Consider the following 26,350-nt stretch of genomic DNA (forward strand, 5'->3'; position numbering starts at 1 on the left):
TATGTGTGTTTAGGAAGTGCTTCCAATAATTATTTCTATCATATCTTCATATTAATATTATGTCACAAAATTATTTCAACTACAGTCAAAAGTCGTTAATTCGGACACCCATAATCCAGAATGATCTATAATCCGGACCTCAAAACTTAAAACTTTCTGCGCATGCGCCGCGTTGACACATGCGCATAGTGTACATGGATATAGTCAAGAGTGTGCGCAATGCCATTTTTGTGCAATTCTGGGATGTTTTTTTAAGTGAAAATAGGTCGACGTGTACATGGATGATACCGTTTATGTGCAATTCGTAAAAACGCGGCAAGCAGTGGGCGATTCTGCAGTTTCTTCCAATTTCGCACCTAATCTTTGTCATGATTAAGCACTTTTGTTTCATAAAAGTTCTAGCATAAGCGTAAATCGGCTAGCAGATTGTTGGAAAAAAATGTTGGAAATGTTGAGTAAAAAAAAAAAAAAAAAATGCCTTTACTTCGTGAAAACAAAATGGCGTCCAAACAAAAACTAGCAGCTTGCTGTAGCAGGGTTGGTTGCCAAAAAAATTGCCCAGTTACCATAATCCAAAGATTAACTGCAATTTTATAAAAGTAAACTTGAACTTTCGATTATGCCAAATAGAATTTCCGATGCTGGAGATCCCAAAGGATCTAGAAAACGAAAGTATGTTTCGATGTCCATCAAACAAAAAGTCAAATTGCTGCAAAAAATGGATAAATACATGAAGAAGGTGACAGAGAGGTTAGTGAAAACGAAAAAATTTTGATTGACAAGTTAGTCGGTATTCTCGGCACAGCAATTATAGGACTTGAACAGCGGAACTTTGTAACTGAACAAGAAATTATGTCTGTTTATAGAATTAAAGAGAAAGTGTTATCACATAACTTAAACAACTTACATTGAAAGAAATGTTTAATAAAGTAAACAAATAAATATTAAGTTTTTTTGTAAATTTTGATACCCTTTAAATCATAATTGTTCTTTATTTCATAAATTACGGTTCCATATTTTTAATTTTAGAATTTCTGCATGCCATCTTACGAGATTTAAATGATGATCTATAATCCGTAAAAATCGATAATCCGGAATCGCCGAAGTCCTGACGAGTCCGGATTAACGACTTTTGATTGTATTTCATTATTTCATGGACAAATTTAACTAGTCTTCATCTCAATCTTTTCCTTTTTTTTTTTTTTTTTTTATTTTTTTTTCACTGTTAAACTTTCTTATAATTTGTAACTTGTTTTGGTATATATTATCAAATTTAGCTATATCTTGGAACTTTTTTTATAGAAGGAATAACTAAAAAATAAAAATTTAACGGTATAGAAATGATTAAAAATTAAAGTTCAGTGGAACTGTTAAAATTATGCTCTATAGGCGTAGTTTATTGGCAAGTTCAATAATTAATAATTACTAAATAGCTTACCTTAAATTTTCATTGACTTATAGTTACCTGGAAATACATGAATTTGACACAGTAAAGAGACTCAAAGAACTGAATAAGATTTTGACTTTATCAGCTATTAGAATTTTTTACATGAGTTCATTCTTTCCAAGCATCAATTACTAGTTGTTTGGTTTTATTTTATCTGTTGCCACAAACACACGGCAAAATTAAAAAATACATTACGAATTAAACATCTGGTGCAAGGACAGCGCCATCTATAGAAAAGATAAAATAAGGCATAAACATTTTTAAAACTGAACATTTCTCCCACCCATCCCCAGGCTGAATACTCAAGTTTAGGAATGACCACTTAGGAAGAGGACAGTATTTGGAAATTGGACATTGATACTTCAACAACTTGAATGACTCTCAAACGACTCTTTACCAGGAAAAACTTCTGTGATTTTTTCAAGATTGCACTTGAAAGAAGGAAGAGAATCCTCTTTGAGATAAACCAAGTCATTCACTTGAATATTGTTTGCACACAAAGTCCACTTTTCTCGTAGTTATAGTTGATTCAGTTATTCCTTCTGCCATCCTGACCAAAACTGATTACGAAGCTGTTGAATCAGATGTCACCTTGACTTTAAGCAAAGAGACTTTGTTGGAGCTTTCTCAGGAAAGGAAGTTACAGGAACACGTACTAAAAAATGTCCTGAGTAAGCGGTTCTAAGTTCTGAGGATCTGAAGAAAGAGGAGTAAGTGGCCTAGAATTTAGACATGCTTCAATCTGTATTACTAGAGTGGTAAGTTCTTCAAAAGTTAAGATTACTGACTTGCAAACTTTCAATAAATGTTGCTTCGCAGATCTCATTCCAGCCTCCCACAGTCCTCCAAAATGTGGAGTTGACAGTGGAATAAAATGCCATACAACAGATTCTTGGGCTGCAAAGTTTTTAATTTTAGCAGAATTGAGAAGCACTAATTGGTCTTTTATGTAGGTAGCTGCTCCTTGAAAATCCGTTGCATTATCAGAATACAGATTTACCGGCCTTCCACGTCTAGAGATAAACTGTCTTAAAGCCGCTAGAAAGGCATCTGTTGATAAATCTGAAACAACCTCAAGATGAATTGCTTTAGTGGCAAAGCAAATAAAAAGAGCAATGTACGATTTAATTCTTACTCTGTTGCGTGTCAGGTTAGGTTTTGTAATGAATGGTCCACTAAAATCAAGTCCAACGTTAAGAAATGCTCTTCCAACACTAAATCTATTTAGAAGGCAAATCTCTCATGATGGTATGACATGGTTGTGACTTCAATTTTAAGCAAGTGAAACATTTAGATAAAATTCGTCAGACTGCATCTCTTCCAGAGGATATCCAATACCTTTGACGGATGCAACATAAAATAAGTAGAGGACTACTATGTAAATGCATTTTGTGATAATATTGTATCAATAGCATAGTGACATGATGATTCTTTGGCATAAGTATTTGATGTTTTTAATTGTGATCGAGTTTGTTAAGTTCGAGTTTGTTAACCATCCTCCTACTCTAATAATTCCCTCTCCATCAAGAAAAACATTCATTGGAATCAGTTTACTGTTTTGAGGCAAAGAAAGTCTCTTTTGTAAGTAGTTATATTCAAGCTTGAATTCTGATTTTTGAATGAGCTTAATTATAGATTTAGTTGCTTCTTCAAGCTCTCCAGGTGATAATATACCTTTGATGTTTTTGACTCTGAGCTTGCATTTGTAATTTCTAATGAATCTTAAACACCACGAAATTATTCTAATGCATTTTGAAAATGATGAGTATTTTGAAATAATTTTTAACATAGCAGTAACTTCAGGTGTATCTGAAATGGTGATATTGACTGACAGAAACGATTTCTTTTTTTCACAACTGATTTCATCTATACATGCTTCCTGTGGATCTCTAGGCAAGAGGGAGCATATTATGCTGATACAACCACTGAAAACCATGCCACCACAAAGAGTGACTTTTCAGTTTTAATGCAGAAATACCTCTGAAGGCACAATTTGCTGGATTTTCTTGACTTTTCACGTAATTCCATGAAGCTTCTGAAATTGAGTCTTGAATGTTTGATATTCTATTAGCAACAAAATTTTTCCACCTTTGTGGAGATGAACTAAGCCAATCTAAAACTATTTTTGAGTCTGAATATAAAATAGTCTGATCAATGTGAATATTTTTCCTTAAGGATGTTGAAACAACTTTACAGAATTTAGAAAGAAGCGCTACACATAGTTCGAGTCTTGGCAATGCTATTGTCTTTATATGAGCAACTTTTGTTTTTGAAGTTATCAATGAAACGTGGAATATTCCATTTTTGAATATTGTTCTTAGATAAAACACTGCAGCATAGGCATGTTCAGATGCATCACAAAAGCCAATTAACTGAATATTTTCAACAGAACTGTTTGTCATCATGAATCGTGAAATCTTGATTTCAGCTAAATGTTCTATTTGAAATTTAAGAGATTCCATGATTCCATGCTTCGGAGATATCATTAGATAATAAATCATCTCATTCAATATTTTTCTTCCATAAATGCTGCATTAAGATTTTTAATTGAATCGTTGTAGGTGATAAAAACTCAAAAGGATCAGAAATTTTTGCGATAGTTGACAGAAGTTTACGTTTTGTTAAAACACCATCCATAGGTGGGTTTATTATAATCATGAATACATCTTTTTTAGCATCCCAAATGATTCCTAGAATTGTATGCATTTGACTTTCTTTACTTTGCCAAAGGTCTGTGCGGCTTCTTAGTTCTTGAGGTAAAAATTCAATGACTGACGGTTCACTAGATACCCATTTTCTTATTGGAAAACTGCCTTTTTTCATTAATTCGATAATTTGTGAGATTAACTGTTTCTCTTCCTCATAATTCTTCGCTCCTGCGAGAACATCATCTAAATAGGTATATTCCAGTATGACTCTTGAAGCTTCTGGAAAACTCGTTTGTTCCTCTATGACAAGTTGTTTTAATGTTCGAATAGCCAAATATGGAGCAGAGGAAGTACCAAACATAAGCGTCAGAAGTTGGAATTCTTTAAGCGGTTCTTCAGAATTTTCTCTTCAAAAGATTCTCTGGAAATCGTCATTTTTATTGACTAGGATTTGTCAGAATATTTTCTCAATATTTCCAGTGAGTGCAATACAATGAGTTCTAAATTTCAATAGGATGCCAAACAATTCATTTTGAAGTTTTGGACCAGTATGGAGAATATCATTTAAAGAAACTCCTGAATCAGACTTTGCAAAACCATTGAATGCAACCCGTAATTTGGTCGTTTCACTCTGATCTTTAGTAACTCCAAAATGAGGTAAATACAAAAACTCTGATGATGATTTTGAAAAATTGACATTTGGAACAATCTGCATATGATTCATCGTTTGATATTCCCACATGATGTGTATATATTAAGTGTTAAGCTCTGGATTCTGTTGAATTTTTTTTTCCAAGGAAAAAAAAAATGCCTTTTAGATTGATTTCTTGAATCACCTAATAGAGCTTTATTCTTAAATGAGAGACTGACAACAAATCTATCATCAGAATTTCGACTAGTGTGATTTCAATAAAATGCCTTCACATCTTGCTCTTCAACATTCTGAAACCGATTTGACTTCCCAGAATTTTTTCGTTAAATTTTCAATGTCTACTAAAGCATGATAATTGATTAAAAAATTTTGAATTCTATTTGAAACGGACACCCTTCCTCAAATGAGCCAACCCAATTTTGAATTTAGAGTGGATGGTTGGATTTGGTTTCCCACTATCTTTTTAGTTTGAATTAAATGTAAGAATATATCTGTACCCAGAATGATATCAATCCGTCTACTTATGTAAAACGATGGGTCTGCTAATTGTAATCCTTTCAAATGAGACAAACTGAATTCTGACAGATTAAAATTTGGTAAATCTGATGTCAGCTTTTTTACTACTAAAGCTTTAACAGAAAAGTTTTCGATTTTAAAATGAGGAGTAAAATTTAAATTAGCTACTTTCGTAACACGTGCGGCAACTGTATCATCAAGTCCTATGATAGTGTGTTCAGACTTTTGAAATGAAAGTTTTAGTCGATTACAACACGATTCAGTTATTAAAGATGTTTGAGAACTACTATCAATTAGAGCACAGCATTCGAGAAACTGTCCTTGATTATTTTTTACTCTTATTACAACTGTGGCAAGTAAAATTACATTAGTATTTTTTACGTTCCCTGTGAAGCAAAACTGTTGCTCTTCCGAGGTACTAGCCGAAGGTTGATATAAAGGCTGATTTTGAGGTGGTGGTGGTGGTGGTGGTGGTAGTTGAGTTAATGGCGCATAACCAGAAAGGTTATATGCGGCAAACACATGGTAGTTTATAAAAAGATGGATAAACTTTGTAAATTAACAATTAGCTAAGTCATAAAATCTACATGAAATAATAAAATGGTGAACATTTAAAGGAGTAGTTATTAAAACTCACCAAATGATATGTAACAAGCGATGAAACACATTAAAATTACACTATAATAAAACCTAAATTAAATTAAATAATAGAAACCTGTTTCTTTCAGGTATAGAAATAAATTATTGGCCTCTTTCCCGATTAAATGGTCAAGAGGCAAGTCACACTTGTTAAAATGCTTTAGTCTTAGTCTGTTAAAATTCGAACACTCTATTAAAAAATGACGAACAGATAAAATGCTATCACAGTAGGGACAAATTGGCTCACTCTCTGCTTTGAGAAGATAATTGTGCGTGATTCTAGAGTGGCCGATTCGAACACGAGTCAAGAGTACTTCTTCCCTTCGGTTTCGAGTACTTTCCCAAAGTTGCACTCTAGGCTTCACACTTCTTAGCTTATTATTTATTTGTGCATCCTAAATTTCTTGCCATTTATCTAAAATTTTCTGCTTGATGGTTTGGCTGATATCTCTGAGAGGAATGAGTTGACTAGATTCCTTGACAGCAGCTTTGGCTGTGATATCTGCCAACTCATTACCTTTTATTCCTACGTGTCCAGGAATCCAGCAGTAAAGAATTTTGAATCTACGATTACTTAGGATTTTATTCAACTTTAAGCGGATTCTGTGTGTCAGAGAATGTTTCTAAAGCCTTCAGAGCACTGAATAAGTCAGAGTAGATAATAAACCTTCTCCGGTAACATCTAGATATAGATAAAAGGGTATGATAAATTGCAGTCAGTTCAGATGTCAGGACTGAGCAATTAAGATTAAGTCGTTTTCCCACCATATGATTTTCAATTACGAATGACATTCCAACATGACCGATATCTTTCGACCCATCTGTATATACAGGTATATAATTAATGTAAATTTGTCTATGTTCTGAGAAAAGTTGTTGATATATGATCTCATTATTACTTTTTTTAACCAGATGGACAAAAATATCAAGAAAGCGAATTTGTACATTTTCCCAAGGTGGTATTTCAAAATGCTTCACTGGCTGGATGTTTAAGTCGGACAAAGAACATTTCTCAATTAATGAACAAACTCGTAAAGAGAAGGTAGGAATACAGGAGAGTCATGCTTCAAATAAGAGGTCACTGTCATCAAGCAGAATTTTACAAGGATGGTTCAGTTGTGATAAGATAGTGAAATAATAATGAAAGGACAAGGACAATTGCTCGCGTCTTAGCTGGAGTGGTGGTTCATAACAGTCAACATAAAGGCTTTGAACTGGAGATGTTCTGAAGGCTCCAGAACAAATCCGCAAGGCCTGGTGGTGCACAGGATCTAGCTTCCGTAAAGTGGAAGCCCGTGCCGAGCCATATACCACCGAGCCATAGTCCAATCTAGAGCGTACAAGAGCTCTATAAATGCGAAGCATTAATTCCCACTCGGCACCTTAGGAGGTGTTCACCAAGACTTTTAAAATATTCAGTGTTTTGAAAGACTTCTTCCTCAAGTAAAGGACATGAGGAATTAAGGTCAGCTTTCGGTCAAACATCACTCCTAAAAACTTGACTTCTGGTACAACAGGAATCAAAGAATCTTGAAAGTGAAGCTAAAGGCTCGGGGTGCATATTTCGCTTTCAGCAAAAGTGCATGCAGACAGTCTTTTGCTTTGTAAAGATATACCCGTGTTTTTCTAACCATTTCTCAATCCTGCTAAGAGTAATCTGTAACTGTCTCTCGACAAATTTCAGATCTGCACCACGACAACTTATTTGGAGGTCATCCACATATAATGACCCTGACACAGTAGGAGGGAGTTCCTTTAAAATAGTATTTATTTTTTAACTAAATAAAGTAACACTTAGAACGCAGCCTTGAGGCACACCCTCTTCTTGTTCGAATATATCTGAGAAAACAGAGCCAATCCTCACCTGAAAAGTTCTAGCGCTCAAAAAATTTTGTATGAAAATCGGTAAATTGCCACGCAAGCCACAAGAGCGAAGTTCTCGTAAAATGCCATACCTCCAGGTCTTGTCATAAGCTTTCTCTATGTCAAAGAAGACACAAGGTGATTTCTCCTGACAAAAGCTTTATGAATGGAGGTCTCCAACATGAGAATATTGTCAGTCATAGATCTACCTTTACGGAAACCACTCTGGTATGGTGAGATTACATTGTTTTCCTCAAGGTAGTAGACTAAGCGACAATTTACCATTTTTTCAAACAACTTACAGATGCAACTAGTTAATGCGATAGGCCGATAATTAGACGGATTCTTCAGGTCTTTGCCTGGTTTAGCTATGGGAATGACAACAGCTTTTTTCCACAAACTGGGAAAACAGTGCTCCTTCTACACTCGATTGTAGAGAGAGAGAAGAGCAGCCAATGCCGTAGAGGAAAGATGTTTCAGCATTTCCCCCCCCCACAGCTGACACCATCTGGACCCGAACTGGACCTATGGAGTCTGAAGCAGGGCTCTCTTTAGCTCAAGCATAGTGAAATCTTTATTATGAGGCTCTGAGTTACTAGAGTTTAAAGATACGGGAGTTCTCTCTGAGTATTTCTTCACGGAAAGAAATGCTGGCGGATAGTTGCTGCCACTAGAAACAGCCACAAAGGTCTCACCAATAATATTTGCAATTTCTTCCGTAGTGCTAATTACTCGACCATCTTTTTCCAGGATGGAAAGTGTGTGATCATTATACATACCGCATCCTTTCCTAACTCTCTCCCATACCTTTTTACTCGGAGTAGAGGATGTTATTGATGACACATAGTGTATATCCCTCTGGCTCTTTCGTCGTACTTTTCTTGCATTTGCTTTTGCTTTTTTGAAGGCTAAGAGATTTGACAAAGTGGGGTACCTACGAAAAATTCCCCAGGCTTTTCTCTGTTCTCTAAGGGTTTCTTGACACTCACGGTTCCACCATGGCTTTGAATATTTTCGTATCATTCCTGATGTCATAGGTATACAGGTTTTAGCTGCCTGCATTATTTTATCAGTAACGGCTTTCACTGCATCATCGATTTCCACACCTTCCACCATCTCTTCTGTGAGCTCTGCAAGAGATGAGAAGAGCTGCTAGTCTGTCTTCTCAAGTATAAATCGAGGAGATCTTGACATGGGATTTGCACATTCTCGTGTGATAGAAACTAAAAGAGGAAAATGATCACTATTATGGAGATCATTCCCTACGTCAAAAGTGCAAAAGGGCAAAAGAGATGGTGAACAGATGGCAAGGTCAAGAGCGTGAAAAGTCCTTGTAGGCTCATGGAAGTAGGTAACTTTTTCATTGTTTAGGAGACAAAGAGAATGATCTTCAATCATTATCTCAATTTGTCTACCTCGAGGATTAATATCTTTGTTCCCCCAAAGCAAACTATGGCCGTTAAAGTCACCTATTATGACAAAAGGTTCAGGCAGTTGCTCTATTAGACTATCCAAATCCCTTTGATCAATGTGGACATTTAGAGGCAAATAAACAGAACAAACTGAAACCAGGGTCCTTAAACTTATTTGGATGGCAACAGCTTGAAGGCTTGTAATTAAAGGAAGTGAATTGCTTGGGTAGTCTAGTGAGACAAGGAGACTTGGATCTCCACTGGCATGTTCACCTACAATATTGTCTTTCCTAAAATTTGCGAACCTTCGAAGTTTAGTTTGCTTTCCTGGTTTCAGTAGAATTTCCTGTAATGCCAAAACCACAGGATGATGCAAATTGATCAAGTCTTTGATGTTATCAAGATGTTGATGGAAACCGCGACAATTCCAAGAAACGAGGGTGGCCATTATTCACTATTTTTGTCTTTCCTATGCTGCGTTTTGGTTTTACGTGGAAGTAGGTTCCTCGGGATGTTTAAGCTCTCTTCTACCTCCATCTCTGAGTCAAGTTGCTCAGAGCTAGAGCTGACACTTATTTTTCTATCAGGCTTTGATGTTTTCTGTATTTCTTTGCTTCTCATAAGGTTTTCTTTCACTTTATTATATTCTATTGTTATTATTGAATGTTTCGGTTTAGCTGGTGTATTTTGTTGAGGATTTTGGACTGGTTGTACATTTTGGACTGGTTGTTTATTTGGTGTGTGGATTGTCTGGGTGCCTATGGATTTGACCGATTTTACTGCGTTTGCATAGGATACAGTTTTTCGAGACTGAGAATCTGCTACTAGTTCTCTCGCTTCTGCATAAGGAATATTTCTAGTTATTTTTATATTTTGCACCTCCTTCTCAAACTGCCATTTTGGGCAAAGTCGAGAGAACGCCTTGTGCTCCCCTTTGCAATTTGCACATAGTGGGCTGGCACTACAATTTTCACTGTCATGGCCTTCCACAGAGCAATGTGCACATGTGAGTTTGCCACGAAAGGACATTTTTGAGTGGCCAAATCGCTGGCATTGAAAACATCGTAAGGGGTTAGGTATGTAAGGTCTTACAGGGCAGTGCAAATACCCGGCCTTAATACTTTTCGGCAGACCAGGCGAATTGAAAGTCAGGATTATATGTTTCGTATTGACCAGCTGACCTTCTTTGCGCATCTTGATCTGCCTTGCAGCACTGACATTCTGATCGGACAGTTCTGACACAATTTCTTCTTCTGAGACAAAGATGAGGTCAGTCTCAGATATAACGCCCCAGCTGTAATTCAAGGATTTCTGTTTTGTCACATTAACTTCGATTTGCCCAAGTTTTTCGTGTTTGAGGAGGGTAGCAGATTGAATTGGGGAAACTGTTTATATAAGAAGGTCTCCAGAGCGCAGTCGTTTTATTGTCTTTGGCTCACCAATAGTCACTTGTATATGTTTTTGGTATCAGGAATGGTGACATTTTTAGAAGTTCGCCTTTTGAGTTAGTTATTACAAGGAATTTAGGTAGAGTTTCTTTAGGATTTGCATTCACATTCGTCTTTACTTTTTTTGATGGAAGACAAGTTTCGTATTTTTCATTTGAAGAGGCCATATTGAAGATTAAGTATGATTCGGACCCAGCAGCCCCACCCACCACGGAGCCCAACAAGGGGAAGCAGATTCCTGCGCCAGGGCTAACCAGGTCTATACGTAAACTGAAGCCCCACAGATGGCTTTCCCAAAAGCAGGTACTCCCAAGAGCTTATCCCCAGGCCACTGACACAAGGACTAGTGACCAGCCGATTGACACCCGTGAGGACGACTAAGGTACCTCCCGTTTAGCTGAAGCAGAGGCCAAAGCAGTGTGTTGGGGACAGTACCTCGCCCCTCAACTACCAGGACCCTCCTTTCCAGCGACACGGGTCTCCACACACGGCAAACACGTGGGCAGTTTTCTCGCCATTCGAAAACTAGACACAAGGGTTGCTCCAGTTTCTCGTGACGAGCTCCAAACTCCAAAGAGAGAAACCACAAGGTAGAAGGAAAGAGAAAAAGTTCCAGCCAAGAGGAGAGATGGAAAAGAGGATAGATCACTGGGGCTCCAGGATCATGACACCCGTCTCACCAAGATGATCCCCTGAAGGGCTAGGGTACCTCGGGATTGCCACACCCGCACTCACAAAAGTGAGCCCCCTGAAGGGGGCTGATTTTGAGATAGACTTTTTGGGGTAGACTGTACTTCACTTTCAGCAGAAGGTTTTTTTATCAGTTCAAAAAGCATGAAGAATTGTATGATGTTTCTGTTTACATGCCCTGCAAAATGTAGTGAATTGGCATGAGTGAATTATCATATCTGTCGAGTAAAGTGTCCCAAGCATTTTTATAATTTTCAGAGGTTATTGCAAATCCCCTAATAAGTCTTGCAGCATCAGACGAAACTGCACTTTGCAGGTATTGCAATTTTTGAATGCCAGTTATTAGAATCAACCAAACTTAAAAATCTGGATTTAAAACTCAACCAGAACTCAAACTTGCCAGAAAACGTTGGAAGATCATACTTCGGAAGCTTTATATTCACATAGGACGTAGCAAATTTTACCATCTTACCATCCTTGAGCTGTGATTCTTTATTAAATGAATTTAGATATGTTTCTATTTAAACTAATGATTTGTCTGCCAAATCCTGAGCCTCAGACAAATTTTTAAACTCAGATTCTTCATCAAAATCTTTAAAAATTGAACATCCATAATAATATTCCTCAAGCTTGTCACGACATCTAGTCGTTTGGTTTTATTTTATCTGCTACCACAAATACACAGCAAAATTAAAAAATACATTACGAATTAAACATCTGGCGTGAGGGCAGCATCATCTACAGAAAAAGATAAAACAAGGCATAAATATTTATAAAACTGAACAGGCGTAATGAAATCTTAACTTTACATAATTGTTAAAAATCAGCTTGATAATGTAGTATTTAAGGAGAAAACTTTCAGCAAATTATAATATATCTGATTTAATTAAAAATAATTTTATTTTATTGTAGATTGTTAGTATTGCAATGTACAATTTAAGTGTTCTTAACCCTTTCAGGACGGGCGTCAGATATATTTCCGCTCCTCCTTTTTTTAATTAGGAAAGCTTCACCTCCAGTCTATTATGGGGAAAGGCACTATTTATCAGAGGAAGAATACCCTAGTATGGTTAGTGAACCATTTACTAACGCAGATGAGAATACTGATTCATTTTCTAAAGAGTTAAAAAGTGATACTTTTTCTAAGAATTACAAAGTGATATTTCTCTGTGCTTCGAGATTCACCACACTCATTTTCATTTTAAATTTTGTTACTTCTTACTGTAAATAGTCTTTATTGTGTTCTTTTTATTAATTTTACACTTTATTGATGGATTTAATCAATTAAAACTTTGGAATAATTTGAATAGCGCTTCCGAAAATTATTTTAGAAGATATGCAACTTTTTAAGTATATTTTTATGTAAAATAAAGAAAAAAAAATGTTTTAAGGGCTAATTTTAACATATATAAGAGCTCAAGTAATAATCTAAAATGATACCAAAAATTACGATGCTAGAAGCGAAACTTTTGTTTTTCTGATTTTTGTTATAAAATTAGGCTTAGCGATGAAAAACCTCCATCCTGTAAGGTGACTGCCTTCGATTCTCTTCCATTCGCACGAGCGTCTTAAACAAAGGTGTGCCGTCGCGAAAAGGTTAATTTACATTCAGTTCTTTTCCAAAATATCTGCAGAATAAAACAGAAGATGCAAAAGTGTTTCCTAGAGCAATATATTTTAGTTTTAAAAATTAGAAAAAAGGATTATTTAATCATGTACCATTGTATACCTGTTTATTGAAAATTAGTAAGTAATGTATTTCAGGTATTAATAACAGAATGAATTTAAGTCATTAAAAATGTCAACTTATTTAGTATGAAAACTCATAATTCAAAACACCACATTTACACATAAATTCCATTGGTGTTTTTATACTAAATTTTCAGCCTCAATAAGATAATGTGTTCCTTTGTCAAAATTAAGGTAATTTCTTAGCACAAAGTATTTCAATTTAATTTAAGTATTTCAAATTTAAGGGGAAATAGTTTGTTATGTTTAGTTTCTGAAAAACTGCAGCGGAAAAAATTATACGATAGTTAGTTGTTGTCTTCAACACCATATTATATTATTCTATATTTTACTATGCTACATAATTTAGCACATTAATTTCCAGATAATTTCAGATGCCCAATCAGAGAAAATGTCTCCTGTTTGAAATTGTTGTTGCATGTGAATTTTTTTATTTCCTATATTCTCTAAACCAGTTCATTTCAACTCTAGACTGTCTTGGTAGCAGCTCTGATATCAACCATGCTGGCATATTTCATACTGTACAATTTAAATTCTACAATATATTTTTTAGTATCTTTATGTGCGATTACCCAAAAAAACTTCATTGTCAGGCTAAGTGAATCCTAAACTGACACAGTTGAACCGAGCGTTTTTCCCTTTTCTATAGAAAATTTGCACACCATTCGTTGGTTTCATTAACATCTCGGTCATTATGCTCTATTACCAAAACTATTTTATAGCTGAGTGTACCAAGGTATGCCCTCAAGAAGTAGTGCTTGAGCTTAGTTGCTGAGATATGTATTCAATGAACAGCAAAGGTATTCAATCAGTTAAAAGATGAAGGTTCAGAAATTTAGATGGGGAAAATGTGTTGTCTTAGAACAATAATATGTATGTTATATAAAAGATTTTACATCCTGTTTGTATTCTCGGAGCTCAAAATTTCCCAAATGTTACTGAACATCTTACTTCAAAACTATTTGGCCGTGAAATCGAGACACTGATATGGAGGTAGCTTTTAAAATGTGCCATCTGGAGTCTAATCTTTAGAGATGAGCCCCGCTGAGTAACAAAATGAAGAAATTCATCTCTTCTACAAAGACAAAAGCTTTAAAACTGATCGACTAGTTTTAGTATATTTACGATTTCCGGGTTTCAGACTGAAACTGTAAAGTTATTTGACACAAAATTTATATTTATGTTCTTGTGATTTGTTTGAATAACAGAACCATCACATCAGACTTTCGTGTGTGTAAAGTATGGTTCCTGTCGAATTGTTTATCGAAATCATATATAGATAATGACCTCCTGGTTAAACTTGAAAATAAATAATCTTTCAATTTGTAGAGTGGCAACATAAAGCTTTTAAATGTCTGAGTTTTTAATTAAAAGTTAGTTACATGAGCATAAAACATTTGTATATAAAGAGTGCGGACCTCATGAGGTGGTTTTGAAAAATTACATGCAGACAGTGAACTTCCTAGTTTTTAAATTCAAGTATGTCAAGTTTCATCAAGATTGGAATAAAACTGCAGATACGTATGAAAGAGAAACACATGTGCATTCATCTTTATTTATCAAAATTAGAAGAGATTCAAAAATCAGTTATGTTTTCTAAGCTGTTGATTGAGTAAGCATTTAGTTAAAGGTTCCTGGGCTAGACAATGGCCCACAATAATACCTGTACAAGCTCCCAGCAGTTCCTTTAGTAAATTTAAACAATAACCATAGCATGCTAATTGAATGGTAGAAAATACATAATGCTTCTTATCTAGCATGTCCCACCTATTTAATCATTGATGGTTAATTAACTGCTCCAAATGCCATTCATCTGAGTTCTTCAGAAGGAAATATCTAATGCAAGAAAAAAAAATCACATTCATGCAGCAACAATAATAAACTGTTTGTTCGAGTTAAATTAGTAAATCACCAGGGCAATCTGCTTAATATTAGGGACATCTTCACAGAAAACTGTCTAAAAAAAAGCCAGTTGATATTCATGTTGCATGCCAGAAAAGTAATCAAAACTCGTGGAAGCAAGTTAATCCTAGGGTTAATATTTTGAAGTTATATACCTCTCCCTTTCAAACATTTTAAATATAAGGCTGAGAATTTTCAATTTCTTACCTAGAAAATTACAAGAAATATAAATCCAGAAACACAAAGGATATAATACTAGATGCAATGTATTATCAATAAAGAACTCAGTTTTAATTAATAAAAAGTAAAATTATCCTTCTCCATCATCCCCCTGCATATAAACCTCAAAGGATTTAGGTAATCTGAAAATAGAAAATTGGCTAAATTACTGAAGTATATTACTGGTATGCTTTATTTTGAATACTTTCATCATGAACAAATCTTCAACTTTATTTCAATTATTCTATTCAATTATACAGGGAGAATAACATGAAAGCTGGCCCAGATTCATAACGCAGAAATGAAATGCTGATTGTCCTTGTTCTGTTAACAATTTTATTGACAGCATAAACCCTCTGAAATTAAGAAATGCATTACTGCTATATAACTTTGATTTGTATACTTTTCATATTTTCAAACATACTTAATAAAATGGCAAATTAAATACCAATAAACAAATCCACCATTAGCAATAAATGCTTAATAAAAAATAAGATGATATTAGCAAGGTTCAGTGCTGATTAGATCAGAACTTTCCAATTTCTGAGTGAGTGGCACAAAACACAGTTAACTTCATCCATAGTTCCAAGTTTACTATCAACAAGTAACAAACACAACTAACACAAATTTTTACAGTAACAATAGAACAAATTACTAATTGCCCTTTATACTTCTAAAATGTCATATTCTTATATAAAATGAAACATACTCCCACTTCTTATTCAATAATCAATTCAATAAACAGTTTATGAGTGAAGGATTTGAGTAATGGTGCACATTATAGTATTGTACAAATTATTCTGAACTCTTATTGAAGCTTTTCATATAGTAAACCAAAACAGCACTATTATATATTATATAAACAGCACTATTATATATAAGACTTCTGGTTCACTATACTGTAATTATCAGCAATATGAAATTTTTAATGAATATCCTATCTGTGGATAGAGACACAAGGTCAACAAAGGTCACTATAACAAAGTAATAAACACAAGCAAAATTTAAATAGTAACATAACAAGCATAAAAATAAAGTCTCTGCCAAGCTTTTCAAATGCCACATTAGCAGATTATAAAAAAAGAGGCAAAAAATGAGGTAAAAAGAGGTAAATGTGAAAATAATGATTTCTTAACTGCACAAATCTGAAACACACAAAATTTACAACAAACAACTTCTTAGAAAATAATACAGATAATGAGATACCTAAAAAACTGTATATGTAATTCAACACTCCATACAAAATGCAGGAAAATTCATAAATAAGGAATAAGTAAGGAAGAATATCCGAAAGAATATTTTATACTGCAGCATAAGGATTCAGTCAAGAAGGTTAGATTATACACTCTGCAAAATAAAAGTAATAAACAAAACATGAAATAATATTTATACTTTGTTGCAAAAAGTTTTCTGTTTATTTTACAATACCTCAAACTGGCATGATGCTCTGGTGAAGAAGTAATCAAACAGCAAATGTTTTAGCATGCCGGCCTGCGATAAAAAAAGGATAATGAAAAAAAAGGAAAGTAGGAATAAAACAAAATTAAATAATGCTGCAGAAACATGCAGAAATAATATGCAAACGTTAAAATCATACTTTATCATCTGCTGTTACTTCGGCGATCGCTGCAGCCATATTTTAAGGCATGCAAAACAATCAAGGCACAGGCGAGCATGTTCGTAAAACGTTCTCGCTATACACCCTGTTGCAAAAAAAAAAAAAAAATGACTGAATCGCTATTGGCTGATTTGCGTGACAAACGGATTATTGTGTAAGAAGTAAGCCTACACTCAAGATCTAGATTTCTTTGTCAACCTAGGCCTGCAATAATTGCGGGAGATTTCAATAGCAAACACTACAAATGGAATTCAAGAAACAATAACGGGATAATGCTGAACAAGTATCTGATGCATCATGATATAAGTATCTACGCTTCGACCGAGCCTACACATATACCAACCTGCCTTCAGGGTTCTCCCGATATTCAATCACAATTAATTGTCCAAAGGATTTAAGATTTTTCTCCCTAAAAATAATTCCGTGGGTCTTTCTTACCCGTAGTAACATATTTTGTTGTTCTTATTGCAAAAGCTAATTCGTTGACTAATTTTAACTACATTTTTACTTCTTAGGCTATATTAGACTGGGACTATACGGAACCACCTTTAACTGTCGTATGCCAAGCTCTGTACATAAGTTTTCAGAAATCTGATTAACAAACTGTTTGCCATTACCGGAAATTACTTTTAGTGGGGTTCCGTACTTTAATACAGATTCATTTACAAATTAATCAGATACTAGTTTTGTGGAGGCTGAGAAGCATTCAGAACTTGGGCAGCATTTGAGCTAGATGTCTTTCTGCTTCGCTTCTCGTGTCCCTGACATTGTTTACCACAGCGTGGGAGAACCGAATTTATCGATCTCGCCTCTCCGGCTCTTGTGTTCAGCCTGTTTTTACTTTCGCTACGCTGAAGTCACGACTTGCCACTGTTGCTACATTCTTTTTCACTGAATCAAGAAAGGTCGTATTGTATTTTTTCTTTTGATTCTCTTTATATACACCGTGCTGATAGGGTATCTTCGAGCACGGCCGCTAGTCAGGCCCCTATTTTCCAACATTTTTGCTTCACATGATCAATCAACATGACGTATAATCCAACACAAATGTAACTAATATTAGCGCAAACATGGAAAAATCACCCCCAATTTCAGAAAATCCTTACAGGGAACATCAGAATGATAAACCCAACATACTTCAGATATTAAGTCACAACATTACATTAGCTAATGATGTTGAAACAACTATATCCCTGGTAGGAGATATTCAAGGTGTACTTAACGATCCAAATATGCTTTTGCCCGCTAAAGACCAAAAAGAATTAGACTTTTAAAGTCTAATGGTCCTTTAAGGACCATTAACTAACTGTGCATGCAGGAAAATAAGATCGCCAACACTCAATAAACGAATTAAAAGCCTCTAACTACAACCTCGCTAAACAGTTTGAACAGCTGAAAAACTATTGTGAAACACTGCAATCTACCAACAGTCTCAAAGAACAAAGAAAAGAAAACTACGCCATAGACAAACAACAGACACTGAATCAGATGATGAGCCTATCCTCAAAACTAGTAACGATACACACAATTAGAGAAACAAATAACACGACATGCATGTATATATGGATGAAGTACCAGCCGCTCAGCACACCACCACTGCAAGAGACGAACCAAACAAGAGTGCCACTACTCCCACGAATAGAAACCCAAACTCCAACCCAAAAATGAACAGAAAAGACAAATCGCCAATAATTGTCGTAGATGATATCCCAAAAGCTGATGAATTCTTAAGAAGATCTAAATTAAGAAGATCTTCTTAAGATTCTTAAGAGATCTAAACAAGCAAACAGGGAAACAGATGACCGCAACCTTAAAGGGACGCCGCCTAGAAATACCGCCAACAGATTCAAATTCACACAGTTCATTCGCAAAGTAGTAGAGGAAACAAACCTAGAAGCCTTATTGCCAGAAGAGAAAGTTTTAATAAAAATTATAATTAGAGGCTTACCCATAGCCACAGATACTCAAACCAACATTCAAGAATTTACTTAACAAAGGATTCCCCGTTAACTTTACTACCCTACTCAGAAATAGAAGAGAAAATAAGCCAATGCCACTATTCTTAGTACACATACCAAAATCAGAAGAAAATAAGGAAATATGTAAAATCATTCGCATAGGTTATATGAATATGTCAGTCGAATCACTACGCCAGGGATGTCAAACTCATAGGTACACTTGGACCAAACAAACAAGGTTAACTTTCGGCGGGCCGAAAAAAAAAAAAAAAAAAAAAAAAAATTCAATATTCATAGAAACGCAGATTTATTTCGAATAATACAATAATAAACATTTATATAAATTTATATAGCAAAGAACAAGAAAAATTTAATGTTTACACCCTGATACTAACTAAATAAATAACTATGAAATCCGTAACAATATGAATTAAGTAATAATTAATAATAAAGCAAAGTGCATGCACATGCATGCACCAATATATCGCACAAACCTATGATTGGAAAACTGAGCCCATGAGTTCGGCCACATTCGGCTATAGGGGGATGCGTACAAGTTCTGAGTGCACGTGTCCCCCAAAAGCCGAAGGTAGCTGAACGCAAGCTACTCACATGCATTTGTAATTTAAGTAGTGTGTGTGTCAGCTCGCTGTGAGTAATCTAACACTGAATAAATTATCGTTAATTACTTAGCAGTAAACAATTCATTTTTTTCTTCGTCGATATGTTATTTTATTATTATATATTATTATTTGCCGATATATTGGCCGGGCCGCAAAAATATTTGTTGAGGGCCGCATGCGGCCCGCGGGCCGCGAGTTTGACATCCTTGCATTACGCAATACCCACCACAATGCTACAGACTGCCAGGAATTTTTTTCATAGTTTTCTATTCTGTGCAAGAGACTGGATCTGCTTCCGTTGCGGAAGCAACCATAAACCTACAGAATGCATTCACAACCGAGACCAACCTGCCATATACTATAACTGCAAAGGTCCTGATCCTGCGAACATTTCAAATTGTCCAGCCAGGTCGAAAAACAAGCAAGCCCAGTTTAACCCAGTCCTCCACGAGCAGTTAATCAGGGACTAATAAAAACTAAGAATTTCATCCGTTTACATCAAACAACAATAATACAAATTCCATTCAAAATCCCATTCTAAGAGAAAATATTACAGACGAAACTACCAAAGCCGAAGGATCCTCTCTCTCACACCTCTTCGACTTCTCCTCACTTAAGACCATTTGGACTATAGTGATCCAAGGACATAAAAATATTGAAAAGAAATTAACCCTAGACAAAAATGTTGCAGTAGTGAAAATCATTAAATAGAATATCAACAGAAAAACTGTAGAGAAAATAGGAAATCAACATTAATTCCATTAATTCTAGCACCAGTGCAATATAAAAATTCTCTCTTGGAATGCTAACGGTCTATTCCACAAAAAAGATTAGCTATCCAATCTTCTAATAGAAATACAAACTGATGTCATAATGATACAAGAAACTCACCTTAGACCAGCACTCAAAGTACTATATGCTAATTACACCATCAACCCGATGGATCGAGAGACTAGAAGAGGAGGCGGCATAATCGCATTTGTTAAAAGGAGCGTCAAACACTTTCAAATTCCTAATCCCAGCATCACTTTAGAAAGTAACACTATTGAAATTACGATAGAACACCAAAAATTCAAATGTCTACATCTCACGTAATAAAAATCCCAGCACACAAGAGCTACTTCACCTCTTAAATACCAATAATACTTCCATTGTCGGAGGGGACTTTTACGCGAAAAACGCCTGTTGGAACCGGGGAAATGCAAACATGGAAAAGAAACGATAGATTTAATTTCATTCAATCAAATAATTATAACATACATGCCCCAGACGAGCCCACCCATTACAGATACAATAGCAGCACCACAATAGCCATCTTTATCTCAAATAGCAATAACAAGCGGATGTAATATATCTACAATTCCCGCCTTATCATCTGACTACAGCCTCACTCTTCTAGAAATAACCATAAATAACGATCCAACTTCTGTGCAGAAGTATTGGAGTGACTAATTGGACTAAATACTCCGAAATTTAAAAAAAAATCCATACTAGGCAATCCACGCATTGACAATAAAGAAAAATTAGAACAAGAAGTCTCAAAATTCATTAACTGCATTAATTCAGCACTGCAGGAAGCTAACAATATATTCCACGTAAACAAGCCTTCCCTTTCCTACCGACATCAGAAACAGTATAAAAGGAAAAACCGACTTCGCAAAAGATGGCAAATGATCAGGGATCCACAACTTAACTCAATGGCAAAAAAATATCAGTAGAAGAATACGGAACTTTAAAAATCAAAAACTGACCAATTTCCTTAACAATCTGTCTAAAGAGAATAATTCCCTATTTGACATTTACAGAAAAGTCAAGAAACGATATAAACTCATCTCATATGTACACGGATCAAGTAGAATATCTTATTCGGTGTAAGGTATATTTTAATTTTATAACAGTTACCTTAATTGCAATGTACTTTAATATCAATTCTTGTTTCCACCTACCACTTCCTACCAAAATAAGTTTTTAGAATCGCTATCAATGCAAATGATTTAGAAGTAGTATTTAAGGAAGGTTTAACGTACTTCGAAAGACAGAGCTAGAAATCCTGAGTAACGGGTGTTTGCCTTGGCCGATGTTATTCGCACCAGTGGTGCGATTATCCGCTTGAGCTATTCGCACAAACATTAACCACGCATGCGCATTGAGTTGTCGGATCCGTCATTTGAACTCAATCGAAAAGAACGGGTTCTACGTACGCGAACTGCTTAAGTGTTGTAGTGAATCTTTTTTTTTTTTTTTTTTTTTAAAAGGCGGGTTACTACCTTGGCGTACTTTATCATTTTTTAAGCGTTGGCAACATTCAAAAGTTTAGAAAGGAAAATGGATTCCTTTTCTTCTAAATTTTAAAAGAAGGAACACATTTCCTTTTATTAAAGTATATATAAAAAAGGGCAGAATTTTATGTTCACAATGTTTATCGTTTTCCTGAACGGTTGGAATAGTTTAAATTGGGGGGAGAACAAAATCTTGTTTACATTTTTTATACTTCTTAGAATACATTTAGTTTCAAAGATGTGTTTTGCCCAATCAAGACTTTAATTCATTCCTCTTTGAAAATTGTCTGAGAAAAGATAATAAAAATTAGACAGAGGATTTCTGTGTAGAAGATTTAGACATGAAATAAGTTAAAAGCGATTACATCAACTATTAAATTAAATTGAAACAAATAATGAGATGTAATTTAAAAGACAGAAATAATTTAATGTAAGATATTTAGATTTTAAAATTTGCACACACAAATGATTTATCAGATTTTAAAAGGTTTTATTTCATAAATAACTTTGATTTTGAAATATAAACATATGTGGATACTGAAAAAGTGATGAATATATAAGAATATTGTAATGTTTAGTAAGTTTTCTATTTAATAATAAATTCTGACAGTCCTATGCTATAAGACTAGGGTCTAAGTTTGCATACAAATTTCTCAGTTAAATAAAAGAATTTAAGTTATTTCTGTAGCCTTTTTGTCAAGACATTAAAGATTTTTTTACTAGTAATTACACGTCCTCGCTTGCAATTAGAACCATCATTAAATCCCTATTTTATCTAATCATTTCCTGAACATTATCATGTATATAGATTGACCTCCTCTTTGTAACTCATAATTATTACTTGGAAATTATTCTCTTGCTGGTGAACTATTAACAACCCTTTCTATAGCTGAGTTAGGGTTAGCAACCTTCAGTCTCGCTACCGCCTGCCTTACAGAAATCGGCGTAAAATGCTGATTCACGAGATGATTGTGCGCATGCGCGAACATAGGTGGTGTGAATAGCGTCTTAGCTATTCGCACCGTCGGTGCGATTAGCCACTGCGGTTTGCCTTCGGGCTAAGTCTCTCTTGAAGCTGTTACGCTCTGCCGTATATTACGTGCCTTTTAATATTATTTATATTTAATTTATATAGTTTGAATTAAGGGCCAACTACGTTAGGTAATTATGTTAGATTCGGCTATATCTCTTAGTTTTAATTTAGTTCTTATTTCTTATTTTGAGTTCAAGCCCGAGTAGAGTCTTTGATGTAAACCCGAGAAAGGGGCCAACTGATCATCTTATTTTAAGTGAAATAAAGGGTGAAATAAATAAGTGAAATAATAACCCTTCCTGAGTCTATGTCTTTAGTTATTTGTACTCAGCGTTAAATTGCTAATAAGTTCACTAGGTTCCTCAATGTTCATTTTAATACAAAAAGAGTCAGAAACTCTACATCGGAAGGGGACAAAGCTAAATCATTTGCGGATCATATGGAAGATAGCTTCATTCTTAATCCCACTCCATAAGACAAATAACCATATTCTGCGGATTAATCTGGTGGTCAGCAACTTCCTAAACATTCCTAAATACTCCTGCTCCATGTAACTTCATTTTTCTTAAAACTCCAGCAATCGCAGCTAACGTCATCAGCTCCTTACAGACGAAGAAAGCCACAGAACATGATGCCCATATAGCACACTTAATTGCTGTGATGTTGCAATGGCATCCCAATAATACATTTTCTTCACATTACATCTGTGACCACAAGACTACATCGCAAAGAAAAGAAATAATGAACACAAAGAATAACAAAAAGAAATAATGAACTGACAATCGTTTAACATTTTTTTCTATTATAAAGAGTGCGGAAGCAAGGGCGCTATCAAAGGTTAACTCTTATTTTTGTCTCTTTGCTTAGAAATTTTAATTTAGGGAGTCAGTTTTATGTGGTAGATATAATTCACTTTTTGTTATTTTTAATGTTAAAAGATAACAGAATTTATTTTGTGCATTTTCTAGTAGTACTTTCCTCTTGCTCTGCTATTTTTCGAAATTATTCACAAAATAATTACTTACTTCCATTCATAGTACTCAGCGTCACATTACAAACGATGCCATACTTCCATAACCACATTCTGGTTATATAGAATAAGTTTTTTAATTGTTATAACTTTACAAATGGCGTATTACTTTACAACACTGAACTTTTATACATGTTTCTTTTATGTAAAGTTCTGAGAATATTTTTAAAATGTATTATATTACATCTTTTCTTTCCGCAAATTATGTCACACTTTTACGTATAATATATTTGTGTTGTTAAAGTAACCCAATTTCCTATTTAAGAGAATTAGTTAGAGAAAAATGTTTCCTAGTTTAGGTTATTTGAATATGGCAAAACAAACGGTGGCTGCCTACCTAAGAGAAGGGATGCCTTTTTGGAGGACTTTCTAAGGGAAACTAGCTCGTATTCACTTTACTTATTAAAAAAAACATGAAAACCAACTATGCAAAAGTATTTCTTACTTGAGAGATTAAGAGAATATAATTATGGTATTAATTTCTTAAATAGATACATAAATTATTTAAATGATAACAATATGAAAATAAGGAAATAACATTTAATTGTTACTTATACAAGGTGTACCGTAAATGTTGCGACAAACTTCTAGGTGAAGTACGGCACAAAATTAAGAAAATCAATTATAAGGATTAAAAATTGCATAGGAACCCATGCCCGGAACTGTCAGGGAAAGCCGAGGTAGAAGATGAGAAAAGAAACAAGTGTGATTAATTTGAAACATTTATTGGACATGAATACAAATGGTAGGACGAATACGATGAAGACTGCTGCCAATTGCTCGGAAGCATCTAACTAGGCTCTGTGTTTTTTTCAAATAAAAAAAGTGTTGTTTCTTCGCCGTTTGTGTTTGGGCCCACCAGCGGCCGAGCGGTAACGTCGCTGAACACTGGTAGTTCAGTCTGAGGTTCGAATCCAGCGAACTGGCTGGCTGCATGGGCGTTTTCGTGATTTTCCCCATGTGTAACGTGTATACGAGCCAGTTTCCCTTAGAAAGTCCTCCACGAAGGCATCCCTCCCTTAAGGCAGATAGCCCTCGAGTGCTTTGCCGTAATCTAATAAAACCAAACCAAACCTTCGCCGTTTGTGATCGGAATTTTTATTGTATTGAGTGCGCGAGTTGTTTGTGAACACGTCGATATAAAACTATTGATTGTGAATGCGATATTTTCTGAATTATGAAGATTTTGTGATCTAGTATGCTGTTCTTCATAGTGTATAGTGATTTCATCTTATAATTGTGTGGATAAACTTAAATAGTGCTTTCAGCAGGGATATTGCTCCTTATTCGTGTATTGGGTAACTACAACAAAGTGGTTTGTCAACTTTAGTACAGGTGGGATCTCTTTCTATTGAGTTTTATATGCGTAATTGGGTTTACTTACATTTTTACTCCATATTTATAAAATTTTGATTTTGATGTAATACAGTAATTTGTGGTTAAAAGTAGTAAACAATACCTAAATCTGATTGTTAAACAGTATTGGTACGATGTTTAATTAAAAACTTTAAGTTTTAATAACTTCTTTAATTGATTTTCTTAATTTTGTTATAACCCAGGCTATCTATCTTACACCACTTTTCCATGAAACGATGCAAGTGATGCTAACATAGGCCTCTTTGCTTCAAATTGACTCTGATGACATCAACAGACGCTTAACATGGACCTTATAAGGTCCTTATTCTTATAAGGTCCATGCCTTATAAGAGATAGACTAACGCAGTGGGCGGAGCGCGCGTCACCGACATGTCGGCAAGAAAGAGTAGGGACGATCTGGTTTACTTTAACACTGAAACCTATGGCGTTTGTATCACATAACTCTTTTTAATTATTAAATGTGATACGTTGTATAGTGATGAGATTATGAAAGCCACAGTTTATTCCAAATAGGATTAAATATATCTCATTAAAGCACTTTTTACTGCATTTCGCGCATTTTTTTCACTCGGAATTCTTGTACAAACATCTTTACTTTGGTAAAACGGTAAAAACGCTAAGCACAAAATTTATGAACGTAATTTTGCGTACAAATAACGTAAAATTAAAGAAGATTGATAGTACGTGATGCTTTGAAATAAATAAGGTAAAATTAAACAAGATCTGATAATTTTTAAAAAATTTAATAACCCTTTTCAGACAGTGATTTTCTAAACTACAATAACATTACAAAACATTAAAAAAATTAAATATAAAAAAATTATATAAAAATTATATCATCATTAACTTATTAACATTAAAGTGGAATATTTATTTTAGTAATTTATAAAATTCGGAGCATAAATTTGAGTGTAATGAAGGGGGAAAAGGGTAAAATAAAATCTAGAAGCACTCAGATTTTATACTACGCCCAAAAGGAACCTTTTTTTTAACGTTTTGTGTGTTACCTATATTTATTGAATATCATGTTCTTCGCCCGTAAACCATATACATTTGAAAACAGCATATCTTTAGAATTTCCGCACTGGATATAAAACTGTTATTTTCCGTTCAGTGCTCGCTCTGAACTCGTTGAGTTTGTTAATCAAAAATTCGTTAAAGTTTTACGAAATAGATTAAAACAAATTCGAAATTCGGCCGTCCAGATGCCCATGCTCGGGTGGAGGATTACATTATTCAAAATTTGA

At 34.7% G+C, this 26,350-nt stretch overlaps 2 protein-coding genes across 4 annotated transcripts in view; both read right to left on the minus strand.

The window, feature by feature from the left end:
• Positions 1-16,910, minus strand: part of aralar1 (calcium-binding mitochondrial carrier protein aralar1) — a 232,900-nt gene extending 215,990 nt beyond the window's left edge. The window contains exons 1-2 of one of the 3 annotated variants that reach the window (XM_085816757.1): positions 16,783-16,904; positions 16,614-16,676 (exon numbers count right to left, since the gene is read on the minus strand). In XM_085816757.1, coding sequence (XP_085672883.1) covers positions 16,614-16,676; positions 16,783-16,821 — 102 coding nt within the window. In that variant the 5' untranslated portion in view covers positions 16,822-16,904. Of the gene's footprint in view, positions 1-16,613; positions 16,677-16,782 lie in introns of those variants that run through there. The other 2 variants (XM_085816758.1, XM_085816759.1) reach the window with 2 other exon arrangements.
• LOC146997136 (uncharacterized) lies at positions 9,218-10,561 on the minus strand. The gene has a single exon (XM_085816754.1). It carries the CDS (start codon positions 10,369-10,371, stop codon positions 9,625-9,627), a length of 747 nt encoding a protein of 248 aa, XP_085672880.1. The 5' UTR covers positions 10,372-10,561; the 3' UTR covers positions 9,218-9,624.
• Positions 16,911-26,350: the final 9,440 nt, after the last annotated feature.

Source organism: Stegodyphus dumicola, chromosome 5 (genome assembly GCF_044657685.1).
Source record: "Stegodyphus dumicola isolate Sdum_Otavi_A_Nest chromosome 5, ASM4465768v1".
Taxonomy (NCBI): Eukaryota; Metazoa; Arthropoda; class Arachnida; order Araneae; family Eresidae; genus Stegodyphus; species Stegodyphus dumicola.

Bases quoted from the DNA above. Each gene is read 5' to 3' on its own strand.
- LOC146997136 (XM_085816754.1), bottom strand. From the start codon at position 10,371: ATGCGCAAAGAAGGTCAGCTGGTCAATACGAAACATATAATCCTGACT.